Source organism: Rissa tridactyla, chromosome 17, assembly GCF_028500815.1.
Source record: "Rissa tridactyla isolate bRisTri1 chromosome 17, bRisTri1.patW.cur.20221130, whole genome shotgun sequence".
NCBI classification, from domain to species: Eukaryota; Metazoa; Chordata; class Aves; order Charadriiformes; family Laridae; genus Rissa; species Rissa tridactyla.
The window spans coordinates 2,949,809-2,963,220 of record NC_071482.1 but is presented as its reverse complement, the minus strand read 5'-3'; the positions used below and the strand labels follow the sequence as shown (position 1 = coordinate 2,963,220).

General features: G+C 51.0%; 1 protein-coding gene across 1 annotated transcript in view; it reads left to right on the top strand.

The window, feature by feature from the left end:
* The window catches only part of LOC128918636 (nectin-1-like), a 69,000-nt gene extending 58,753 nt beyond the window's left edge, over positions 1-10,247 (top strand). The window contains exon 6 of the mRNA XM_054223084.1: positions 3,752-10,247. Within this exon, the coding sequence (XP_054079059.1) occupies positions 3,752-4,293 (542 nt within the window). The 3' untranslated portion in view covers positions 4,294-10,247. The remainder of the gene's footprint in view (positions 1-3,751) is intronic.
* The last annotated feature ends 3,165 nt before the right edge of the window (positions 10,248-13,412 follow it).

Below are 13,412 nucleotides of genomic sequence, written 5' to 3'. Positions count from 1 at the left end.
CCTGCGCACCCAGCTGCTGCCCCAGAGGTCCGGCTCCTGGCACGGGGACAGGAAGCTGGGCTGAATGCAACAGCTGGCAGAGCTCGGCAGCGGGCAGATAGTGTTGCTGCTTTAATTCCTATTCATACAGCACTCCCTCTTTTTATGAGGGCTGGGGGGTAGCAGGAGGGGGGGAGGCTTTTTATGCTGGCATTAAAGCCTAGCTTGTTCCCCCTCCCTCCACTCTGCCGTCTCCTGTTTCTCCAGTCCGCTTTTCACAGTGGCTTTAATTCTCTCCAGACTCTTCCTAATGGATTTTTCACACGGGGCCCCCAGCACGCTCGGGCATCGCACCAGTTTCCAGAAATTTCACGCGCCCCTCGAACACAAAAAGGGGATCCTTTTCCCACACTTTCCCCTCTCCCCGCCGGCTGCAGTTCTGCTCTCTTTTGCACCCCGGCCACGAACCTCAGTGGGCAGAGGGGCAAACCCCGCTGTGCGCGTGGGGCTGGCAGCAGCGGGCGCGTGCGGAGCCGCGGCGAGCCGGGCCCGTGCGGGTCACTCATTAACCTGGCCGTTGGACGCCAGGCAGGCTGGCAGGGGGCTGCAGGCGTGCCAGGCCGCCGGGGCGCAGGCGGGACGAGCTCCCCGCTCACCACCTGGCCTTGCCAAGGAGGGCCTTGTCCGGGCCGGGGCCCCCCCCTCCCTTCCCGGCCGAGCCCGGGCTGGCGGCTGACTTGCGGCCCCGCGGCCACGGGGAGGGGCTCCGCCGGTCTGCACCGCCATCCAGCGGCGGTGTCGGGCGTGCGCCCTCCCGGAGCCCGTCCCCTCCTCCGCGGGCCGCTCACGCCTCGGTTTGTACCCGTATCCCGCCCCCCCGCGGCTCAGCCGCCTTCCCCCGCCGCGTCCCCAGAGCCCCTCGCCTTTCCAGGCTCCGGGGGAGTGCGGTGGGCGGACGAGGAGGGGAGGAAGCTGTGTGGGTAGGGAGGGGATGATTTCGGCTGCTGGCTTGCGATCTTCCCATCTTTCTTCTCCCTCTCTTCCCACAGTTTGGTTTTGTTTTCTCTGGCATGGGAACTGGGCCGCTGCGAGGAGGATGGGGATGGGATCTGAGCAGAAAATAGTTCCTTCCCCGAACGACGTGTGAAATCCAACACAGCGGCGTGTTAGTTCTCGTGTCCACGGCGTTGGCAGTGGCAGGGGGGTGGCATGTGGGCAAGTGCTATCTCAGGGGCGGGCAGCACAAAGGGCAGGAAAAAAAAAAATATCTATGAGAAAGGTAGAAAAACATTCCCCCTTTCACTTCATGCATCCAACCTGGGCTGTTAATGAAGCTTTTAGCAGAAAAGTGGGCCAAACTCCCTCTGAAATTGTGCAGACTTCCTCCCTCAGATCTGTCTGTTTTCCAGAGCTGGGAGGCAGAGGGGATCAGCATGGCTTTAGGGAGCCTGTGCCCAACATGCACACTGTATCTGGGTTTTCTAGGGGTGTGGGATTGGGACCCATGGCCCCACGCACAAAATCTGCCTTGCTGTGGGGAAAAGCAAGGTTGGAAGAGGCTTCAGATCAGAGCTGGAAAATCAAAGATGGTGGAAAATCAAAGATAGAGCCCCCGGGGTCTGAGCCAGCTTGCCGGTCTTTCCCTGTACCCGCTTAATCTCCAGGTGGACCCCTGCTTTGTGCACAGTTTTGGGAATTGGGCACCACATGGTTGCAGAGACTGTGATGGCGAGGAGCAGGGCTGAGGTGGCATGGGCAGGGGTGGCAGGAGCTGTGTGGGCACTTGTGTGGTTGAAGCTGAGCCCTCAGCAGCCAGGACTACCATGGGATGGACGTGACATTTCTTGCTGTCTCTGCAGAGAGGTTTTGCATTAACCAGATGGCTATGACAAGCCTTCTGTTCATGCAACATGTGGTTTTGGCTTTCTAGAACCCAACCCCAGCTCCCTATGCTGAAATACATGCCCTCACTCCTGCTCTGAAGGCTGTCTTTGGAAAGAGATGCTGGCCCCTGCCTGCACAGCGTCTTGCTCCTCATTCTGGTTGCAGCAGGGAGCCCCTCCATCTGCCTGTCTCCCAGCCCGTTCTGCCCACTGTGCTGCTCTGTGTGTGGTTTCAGGCTCATGAGGCTTTGCTCAAGGCAAGTCAGCACTGCAGAAACCACGATTCTGTTGTTAGGATGATGTCTCAGGAAAAACAGGAATGAAACGGTTCTTAGGCCCAAGCGAAATGCTTATGCCATGAGGATCAGGCCAGCAATTGCTTGAATTCAGTACCCTTGTCCAAAATCTGCAGCTGCTCAGGAACTGCCTCTGCTCGGGGGAAGCTCTTTTCTCCCTTCTTCCTTAGTGGCTGGGCTAAGCTGTGCTGCAGGGAAGCCCGCTCCCTGCCCAGCTCCTCCTTGGTCAGGCCTTCCTTCCCCCTTCCAGAAACGTGGCTGCCAGCAGCATGAGGAGGGGACAGGAATCAGAGTCTGCCTCATATCCCTTTTCTGCCTGTGAGCCCCTCCTTCCCCACTGCTCTGTCCTGGCTGCTCTTCTGGGAGGGCATGCTGAGATTGCTAGTCAGTCTGCCAAGGTAAAAAGAGTGGTCCAGGAGGCTTCAGAGCAGCAATCGTGGCTTGCAACTACAGACCAGGCTGGCAGACAGGCCTTGGGGGTGGAAAAAGCAGTGCAAAGGGTCTGAGCACAGTGTGCGAGGGCAAGGCTGCCAGGCGGCATTAACCAGGCGCCTGCTGTCTAAATGCAGAGGCAGGTGAAGGACTGAGACAGCCATGTGGTGCTTAGTGCCTCATGGGTACGGATGCTCTACAGGCAGTTTGTGAAAGCTGAGTTTGGCCAAGAGCTGTAACTGTGCCCTGGGAGTGTTAGGAAGGTTGATTTAAGTCCTGGATCAAACTTTATCTGTGCCGAAGTGTAGGTGTTGAACTGCATGAAAGAGAAGAGAGCATCTTTCTCATCTCTTTTCTTTTTCTCTTTTGAGTTATCTGTTTTTTTAAATAGATCAGCGTAACTGTAGGAATGAGATTAGCATGAGTAGTGGCACTATGCTGGCCACAGTAACAGCAGAAGAAAAAGAAGCAATGGGAGGTCTGTGTCCCTGTGCTGCAGAGCACGGCCGGGTCAGCAAGTGGGCTCAGGAGCCAGCAGTGATCCCGAGCAGCACCGTGAAGCCGCAGATCACTTGTGGGGTGGGTGGAAGGGGACATCACAAGGTGCCACTGCCTTCTGGCCTGACCTAGACTGGTTGGGATGGGATGCCGAGGAGGGGATGCAAAGCTGGAGGGTCCAGCGTGGCATCTACGGGAGCAGTCACGACAGCTTGGTGCCCACCGTTGGATGGGGTTTGGGTCTTGCTCTCTGGCAGAAGCACCCTGGGGCTGTCAGTCTGCTCTGGTAAACTGGACCCGAAATGCCACCCAGTAAAAGAAAGCATCTGGATTCAAGGCACTGGGCTTGTAGGGTCTGAGCACATCTGGAGAAACCAGGTGGGGTGGGGAGGGAAACATTGCTTCCAGCCTGCTGGGCTCCTGCATGAGGCTTGGCGAGCTTGGCACAGCACGCTGCATTCCCCTTGCTAAGGCAGAGCTCCTGTGCGCTGACCCCTGTGAGGACGCACCCTTTTCCCCTTTCCCTAGTTTTTCCCTTCCCTGTTCCTTACCCTCATCTTCCCACCCCCCACCCCCCAAAAATGGCAATGAAAGCATGGAGGGAGGGCGCGTTTCCGCATGGTTTGACACTGTTCCCCCTTCCATCTGTCTTTTCCTACCCAGAATTTCCCTACACCCCGTCTCCAATTGATGATCGCAAATCCATGGTGCAGCCGAACATCCCCACACCGGTGATTGGGGGCATAGTGGGAGGAGTCTCGCTGGTCCTGGTGGTGGCCGTGGTGCTATTTGTGGTACTCCGGCGCCGGCGTCACACCTTCAAGGGTGACTACAGCACAAAGAAGCACGTGTACGGCAATGGCTACAGCAAGGCCGGCATCCCACAGCATCACCCCCCCATGGCCCAGAACCTCCAGTATCCCGACGACTCGGACGACGAGAAGAAGCCAGGCCCGCTGGGCGGCAGCACCTACGAAGATGAGGACGAGGATGCGGGAGGCGAGCGCAAGCTGGGTGGCCCCAACAAATACGAGGAGGATGCTAAGCGGCCTTACTTCACGGTAGACGAGGGGGAGGCGCATCCTGAACCTTACGACGAAAGGACACTCGGCTTCCAGTATGACCCCGAGCAGCTCGACATAGCGGAGAACATGGTCTCACAGAACGACGGATCTTTTATTTCCAAAAAGGAGTGGTACGTGTAGCTCGGCACCCCATTGCTACACACACACATACACACACAAACATGAACACACGAGTGATGCCCTCCCACTCCCCCTGCATCCCTGCCGAGCAGAGCCAAGTGGAGCCGAGCGTGCTGCGGCCGCTCGCACACACACTGCACGCACGCTCCCCCCCGCACACGCTCGCACGCCCCTGGCCAGCCCTGGGCGCTCGGCAGAGACTTTGGACGCTTCCAGCACTGGCAGGAAGGGCGGGCTGGGGCGAGCGGGGAGGGAGGGCAGCTTTGCTTACAGATCATTTTTGGGGCGTACGGGAGGTGGGAGGTTGGGTAATTATTTTCTTGGTTTTGGTTTTGCTTTTTAATTTCTCTGGATGACTTTTGTCCCCTTCTGTGGTGTTTGTATTGGTCGGTGGCTTAGGTGTTACTATTTGCTTTAACGACTGTTGCCCAGCCTGTATATTACACTCTGTTTAGTGTCTTCATGTCTCAGAGTGCCCTTCTCCCCCGAGGTTCCTCCTCCCATTTCCGCACCCCTGAAACACTGGAATTTGTTTGTATGTTGTCTTCTTTGTTTTATTTTTAACTTTGGGAGGGGGTCAAGCGAGCTGTCCTAGGACGGTGGCCAGGAAAGCTTATGGCAGTGGAAACATAGGTGCCATTATCAGGTGAACTGATTTTTTTTTCCTAATCGCTTTCTTTTCAGTGGGGTCAGCATAGCGTTCCCATTGCCCACTGCACGCCCAGGGAGATCCACTCCCAGTTTTTAATGACTCAATAAAAGGAAAATGAGGAGAGAGGGGGGACAAAAAGCCCTAGAACAAACCCCAGGTGCATGGGCTGATAGCAGGGCAGGGAAACAGAGCTGCCATTTTCCTCCTACAATTTATTATTTCCTGGCTTTTCATTTTCTGTCTTTGTTTGAGTGTTCTTTTAGAAGAAAGAAAAGGAGTATTTATTGCTGACATTTTTTCCCTTGTGATGGCTGAGAAATGCTGGCTCTTTTTGTTCTTGTAGCTGTTGTTGTTGCTAGTACGAGCCACAGAGCAGTTAACTCCGGCACAACGGTTGTGCGCACTGTATCGTGCACACACCTTGCTGCCATTGCCTGGGGAAGGGGACCAACCAATACTGCTTTGCTTCTCCCACAAACTCACTGCCTTCAGCTCTGGTCTGCAGAGCCTGGCAGGGCAGATCTCCCATCCAGTGTCTTTGAGGGCTGCAGTACAAGATTAGGCCCCTAAGTTTTATTATACCACTAAAACGTAATTGTCATGTGTTTACACTTTTTTTGGGGGGGTCAAAGCATGGGGGCACTTCTTTCTGACTATCCTAGCAACAGCCCCAGCACTTAGCTATACTGCTTAGTCTGTATTGATTGTCACTTTTCCAATCTCACATTCCTCTTCTAAGCAAAGGTTTGGTAGACAGGGCAGGAGTGAGTGAGCCTGGGGTATTGATCTCGTCCTCCTTCCCTTGAGCCACTGCGTTGTGGTGGGGAGGCTTGGATTGCTGCTATCTCTGCTCTGTGGATGAATGGGATTCCAGACTTTCAGGGCCTTCTGTCTGACACTGACCATATCCAAATTAGATTTACTGGGTTGGGGCTTATTTTTCTTCTTGTGGGTTGTTTTTTGGTTTTGTTTTTGTTTTTTAATTTGATGTATAAATAAATCTTTTGTTTGAAAAGAAATCCCCAGTTTTCTGAGCTGTATTATCATGCACATCTAAAAATAGCAGGACTAATTCTCCTCCTGCCTTACCCGCTGGGTTTTGTTCCATAGCATCCAGCAGTTATCCTGCTACAAAAGGGAAGGTGGAGAGTCAGACCCACGCAGATGAGTCAAGGTCAGATCTCTGATCCAGGCAGCCTCCAGTGCTTTCGTTTAGCGTGTGGTGCTTGGTCCAGGCAATGTGAAGCTCAGCCTGAGCCATCCACAGTTTGTAGCTTGCTCTTACTGCGTTAGTGGTGTTGGAGAGTGGGAAATGCGATTGTTATGCTGTAATCTTCCTGCTGTTCCTGCCAGCCCTCCCTGCTTCCTGGCTTCTGGCAGAACAGCCATATGCCACAGGAAGGCTGCTTTATGTCCACTCGAAACAGGGCAGACACCGATTCCCTCGGGATCTCTCGGCCTGAACCTTAAAATAACACAGCTAAGCTTTCCTGTGTCCGTCCACTGCCACCAGGAGCACCCGGCTACCAAGCAACCCCCCAGTAAAGAAAATGGAATCTCTAACATCTCTTTATATCTCTGATTACTAGTAGGTGCTGATTATTAAGGATTTTGTAAACCTGCAGAGGGAATGACTTCCCTCCAGTGCCTTGGGATAACAGCATAGGCAGGGCTTTAATTCCCCAAAGTCTGAACCCTGTAATCTGGATCAGGACACAGCAGCATTGCTGAGCACTGTACCTTAGCCACAGCTTGCTTTAATGTAACATGGGATATGCTGCACATCCTGCATAGTTTGTGGTTCAGAGATAAAGCTCAACAAAGTCCATCTCTCAAGTGAATAACCCTTTAGATCTGAATTTCACAACTAGGCTCTAAAGAGGGTTGTGACAACGTCTCCAATACCAAACTCTGGGTGGTCCGCGATCAAGCGCAGAGTGGAAATCGGTGGCACAGACCCTCCTCTGCAAATTTCCCCCAGCACAGATATATGCTGCGAGGAGATGGATTTGGAAGAAAATAACCTTTTATAAAATCTGCAGGGTCCAGCAGCGATTCTTTCATGTTCTGCATCAGTCACAGGCAGGGGCCACTGATCTGATGCGGCAAATTCACATTGCACTGATTCCACAGCACTGCGGGGCCCTAGCCCACAGTGAAGTTGTGTCCCAAAGACCAAAGGTACAAAGCCTTGCAGATGGGGCAGATAGGCCTGGGGAAGAATGGGACAGTGCGAGTGTTCCTGAGTTAAGGTATGGCTTGCAGGAGATATGAACAAGGAAACCTAAGAAATGTGCTTTGGTAGTTATTAGCCTTGTGCTTAGAGGTGTCATTTTTTGAGATGTAGCCACCTTGGCTTATTCATTGCCCATTCACACTGTGTCCATGTAGTTGGCTGAATCGGGGCTCAAAAAAAACCAGTGGGACTCAGAAAGAAAAGGAGGCAGCAGAACAATGTGATATTTCCAAGCCAGAGCCTATATACCCTTCCCTTTCTGCTACATCACACTTTCTGCTCCCCAGTACTGCACTAGCTCAAGTCTGGGAAAGAGCTCAGCCACTTAGCTCATCAATGTGGTTCAGAAGAGGGGTCAAATGGTTATTTTTCCTCCAGAACCTTGGCAAGTCTGGAGTGGAAGATCCTTAGACGGTATTGGCTGGCACAGCAGTGAGATACCCTGCAAGTTCAAGGTTCAGTAGTGCATTCCTGTCATTCTTGGCCCCTTCAGCATTACTCCATTGATGCAATTATCCCCACAGCCATAGAGAAATGACACCTCTGTGCAGTGATTCACTTCTTGCTGTCCCTTGCAAGGTCAGCTAATTGGCCAAGAGGCTCTTGGGGTGGTAATTAGCCAAGTGATTAGCCATTAATCCATAGCAAGGTAGAAGAAAAGAGAAGTGGTGGTGGTGGTGGTGGGTAAATCAGATTGATGTTTCATCTGAGAGCCATTCTGATCCAGTAATAGCATCATTCCCTTCTGTGGGTTCAATTGCTCTGAGGGGACCCTTGAAGGTAATTAGGTCAGGTTTTCCACCGGCATCAGGAAGAAAGTGATACCTGTCACTACCCGAATGCGAGGGTGAGCTCAGTAGAGATGCCAAATTGAAGACCATGTGCATCCTGCTTCCTGGGAGGTGCTGCAGGGGAATGAAGGTCCCCCTCTGGTCATTGGGGAGCACATCCCCATCCTCTCTCAGTTCCCAGCACCTGCTGTGGGCATGGCATTGGTCCCTCAGGTGCTGGGGAGCTGCTGCTCTCCAGGAAATGCCCTGTTTTACGCTGGACCTGAACTGGTGTGTTGTGTTAGTTATGCCCGAGTTGGCTTTCTGCCTGGGGAGCGCCATCGCACTGCCTGGGGACTGGGTGCCAGCAAAGTGCCTCAGAGGCATGGCTGGTTGCCGTACCTCTATTTGAAGGGATCATTGTCCAGATCCCTTTGCTGGGTTCTTGCCAGCGAAGAGACATATCAGCGTGGTGCTTTTCCCTTCCCAAACCCTGATCCTGGATGGCAACTTGAGGCAAAACTTGTACCTCAAGATTAAGGTGGGTGGATTGGAAAGCTGAACAGATAGATGAGAAGGAGGTCAATCTGAGCCCTGTGGTACATCAGACTGGGTCTCACCACCATCACAGCAAAGAAAATGCAGGTGAATTTGGGCCAAGCCCCCAACTCCTTCCATGTGTGTATTCAGGGAGTGGTACGGAAGCAGACACATCTGTGTCACAACACAAAACGAGCCTGTAGTTTATGTACAAAGACACCCCAGCTGTTTTCCTGCTGGGGCTTATCGCTAGGGTTATTCATTGCAATTCACCCTAGTGATGTTATTTTCCTTTATTTAATTACCAGAGTTTTTTTCCCCTGTTGTTAAATCATTTTCATTCAGCCAGGGGGAAAAAAATTTTAAAAATCCTGAAGATTTCTTAGTAAAAAAAAAAAATCAAACAAACTGAAATGGTAGCACCAAATTGATTGCAAAGACATAAGGGACAAAGGGAGCCATTTTCCTGATGTTGAGTCAAAAAAGAAACACAACTGTTCAGCAGAAATCACGGAGGGTTAGAGAGAGAGAGAGAGATTCAAAAGATTGATCTTCAAGCAATTAGAGAAGGGAATGCAATTAGAATGGGGCCTGCTGCTCTCCTTTGCTGTTTTTCTTTCCCACACACAAGCACACACACACACACACAGATTTTTGAGTTTCAGGCACCAGTCGTTATGCTCAATGAGCAAGGGGAAGACCCCATTGCCATGTGTCACACCTGCAGGCTGCACAAAGCTCAGAGCTTTCGTATCATGGAAATTGGGGTTGGGGGTCCCAGGCCCATTTTGGTCTAAGAGGAATAGCAGTGGGGCAGGTTGGAGCCCTTTGCCAGCAGGTTAAAATTCACTGTAAGGTTCCCATGCTCACAACCACTCCTGCCGTAGCACTGAAGTTTTCGGGTCTGTGTTAGCTCTGCTGGGCTGTGGGCAGTGGTCCCTGGTGGGGAGCAGAGATGCTGCCAGCATCCTGTGCACTGATGCCGCTTCTTTATTCTGTGTGGCTTACAATAGCACTTTACCCTCCTCTCGCCTGCAGTTTCACCCCCCTCTTTCCCTCCCCTTCGTACTTGATGCAATTTGCTGCCAATTTGAGCAACTTCTTGAGGGAGGCAGGGGAAGCCTTGGGGCAGGGGAGGGTGTGAGGAGCAGGGGGTGCTGCCTTCTGCAGCAGGGTGAAGGGGAGGATTCAGTCCACCAGCAAAGGAAGCAAACCCAAGCCTTAGAGAGGGGGTGAGTTTGTACTTCAGACCGGTGTGATTTTCCATATGTTATTTACCTGGGGGTGAACATACCAAGCATATGGAGTCAGATCCTCCGCTAGCATAAATTGGTATTGGTGGAGGTACTCTCACTGAGGATCTGGTTTTTCTTTTCTTTTGCCTTTCTTTTTTTTAAAACGTGATTCCTTAACTCCAGTGATTTTATCTCTCTTTTTCTTCTTCCTCTTGCTGTAATAATCATTGTGGAATAAAGACTACAGACAGACAAACAACCCCAACCCCACTTTTTTTTTTTTGTAATCTGTGTTGTAAGTGCTTTTGTAAAAAATAAAAAATAAAAATAATAATAATGTAATGGACTTTTATGATTTTTTTGGTTTTTTGTTTTCCATCCTTTGTAATTTGTTTGTTTGGGGTCCAGGGGGGCATTTTCATGGTTATAATTTGTGTGGGTGGGGTGTTGCATCACCCCTCCTTTTACTTGTATAAAAACCAATAGTGGCTCAGCTGTGGAAAAAAAAATGTACTTTTTTATAAATAAAGAATTTTAAAAAAAGAGACATTCTCCCTCTTTTTGTGCATCTGTGACTGCGTCGTTCTGCAGCCTGTGACTGGTAGCTGTAAGGGGAGTCACAGTAGCAGGAATGGCACGTGCTTTCCAATGACCTAGGTCTGTTCCCATGATATGCAGTATTTTGTAATGGAGTTGCTTGCAGATGAAGGCTGAAGGCTAAGGGTTAAGAGATCTGCAAAACAGCAAGTGGCCTGGAGAAGGTGGACAGGGAATGACTGGTTTTGCCGCTGACATAGGTGGTATTGTGTGAAATTCTTGGACAGCGGATTCAAGATAGACAAAAGGAGGTGGGAGTGTTTCTCCTTATCGATGTAAACAGTGAAATTCCTTGTCAAAGAATGCTGCTGATGCCAGAAGTTAACCTGAGCTAAAAAACTGGCTAGAAAAACCTAGGGAAGAAAAATCCATCAAAAGCTATTAAAAATTATGACACTGTCTCTAGCTCAGGAAGTTCTTAAGTTGCTGTTAGCCATAGCAGATGGGACAGGCTATTGGAAAAGTCAATGCACGCTTGCTCTCTTCTTATATTTTCTCTAGACATGTGTAATTAGCTGTTGTCAGGGCCAGCCTGGGCTGGGCCAACCTTTGATTTGACACAGTAGGATGCTCCTATAGTGCAACGCTTGGCTGCCGTGACGATTGTGCATCAAAAACTTCTAAATGCGGTAGGGATGCTAAGGGTCCATTGGGAGGCAAGATCAGTGAAACTGCATCCCTGCATCTCCATTACTGTTCTCTGCATTGGGAAGAACAGTTTGCCTTTCCTCCAGCTACAAAGAAAGTCTTGTTCCCAAAGATCAAGACAACTCTGATTTTGCAAGGGAGGGAGAGACAGGGCAAGAAAGAGAACAGAGAAAATGTGCATGCTCTTCCTTGCACTGATATCAACAGGCACTTTGCCATGACTCTGGGCTAGAGACCGGAATACTCTCTGGGAAGGGATTTTTGCACCCAACTTCAGCATGTGGGTGATCTGATGGAGATCTGAACTAAAATCCAGCACTCCTCATCACAGAGTGAGAGCGAGAGGGGTCCTGACCTAAATCTGAACTTCAACTGTTCTCCAGTGTGAGGACATGAGCTGGATGGAGGGGGAAGTGTTCAGGATTAGGCTGGAAAGGAGAGGTTTGGTGCAGACTGTTAATTCCCTGTCAGCAGCAAAGCAGGCGTGGAGCATGCACCAGAGCAGTGGGAGGCTCTTTGATACCAGGCTTGATGATCAATGCATTGTGTGCTGCTTGGCAGACAGGCTCCCTCCAAACCACAAGCCACTAATGGAGCCAGTTCTCAGTCATTCTGCAAGAAAAGGAGCGTGCAGGGCATCTCACTTTGGAAGGGGTTAAAGAGCCTGGAGGGGGGCTTTTCTCAGATGTAAAGGGAGGAAAAGCTGGTAACGGTTTTGTTATCAAGACTTCAACATGGCAAAGGGAGCTGTGACCACTATCCAGGCTGTATCTATATGTCCATATATTTCACTCTTCTCATTTTCCCCTTTCTGCCAGCTCCTCTTAATAATGACAGATGTTGGAAGCGTAGCTTTGCTTCAGCTTCAGCCGTTCAGGCCAGTAGCCCTACAAGAGACCGTGACAGCGATGTGGAGGGGCAGCATCCTACAGAACTGGATCCCCAGCAGCTGGCTCAGTCACATCAGCCGAGTTTGGGGGTGGGGAGAGAAAGGGGAGAAAGAAAGGGAGCACCGGGGAGCTGGGATGGGGGTCTAAGATGTAAAGAAGGATAAGACATCTTTGCCCATGTCCTGCTGGGATGAGCCCCTGGGAAATGCTGCGCTGATTTCCCAGGCCATGTCTTACAGTTAAGCGATGATGGATAAAACCCATCACATGGGGCCTCTTCTCAGCAGCTCAGGTTGCAGAGAGCTGAACACAGCGGGAGCTGACTCCCATGCAGTGCCCTCAAGTATTGTGTTTCTCTGGAACAAAACAGAAACACGTTGAGGGCGAGAATGCCAGCAATGCATGTAGCCCATGGAAAAATGGCAGCGTGGCTTGGATCTCTTCTCAAAGCCACATCTCTGCAGGCGAGTGCTGCTGGCCCCAAAAGCAACTTCAGAGTCCTGATGATCAGCAGAGGTGCCAGCAGAGAGCCAGAGGAGGAGCTGGACCAGGGCAGGAGGAGATGAACAAGAGGCTCATGTTTGCTCTTAGGCTGTACCCCACTGCTGCGCATGGTCCAGCAGCAGAGAGCCAGCCTAGACCAGAGCAAACGCCATGAGATTTACCTCCTTGGAACTGGGAGATGTACGTGGAGTTCAGGGCTGAAATGTCCATGATGAAGACACAGAGCCAGGTTCCCAGTTGGTGCGAGCACATGCAACTTTTCCGACTGTAATGGAGTTACACTTATTTCCACCCCCACAAATGAACACAGCCTAAGGATGGGATTTGCAGTGAGCAAGAGTGAGATATACTCCAGTGTAGTCAGGGAATTACCAGGCAACCTGCCTGATATCCCTGGGCACAGGCACCTGGGAAGGAGATGTCCCTCCCATGCTGGGATTAATGCCTTGCACAACACTCAAAACCAGGTGGATGTCCCAGGGATCCACATTCATGGCAGACTCAAAACTGGAAGCACGAGAGCCAAAGGGCTCCAACAGACAGAGGAATAAGGCAGGGCAGGCTGACTATGAAGGGGTGGGAGCTCAAGGCACACTGGAGACGGGACAGGTCACAGAGCATCAGTGCAGAAATATGTGACTCTCAATCCAAAATTCATTGCAAGGTAAAAGTAATCTGTGCTCAAGTTCAAGTCAGAGCACTCACGGTCACACATACCACTAAGTCTCCTAGAGCTAGTGCTGGAAAAATTGAACTGGGAGAAACTTGCCAGTTTAGAACACTGCTGTGTGAATTACTTGTAGTAACAAATATGTTTGATTAATTTTTTTCATGGTTTCAGATTATTTGCAAACTTGATTTGTATGAATATATTTGTTAGAGGAAATTGCTTTATGCAAATGTATTCCAGATGGGGGACCTGTGACACCGAGAAGTGCTGTTGAGCCTCAAATGCCCTCAGTGGTGCCTGCCAGAAGGCGAGGGGGGCTGGTTCACTCCAAACAAGGCATTTCACAGCCTTCCCAGACATCTTTAGATGCAGGCTCT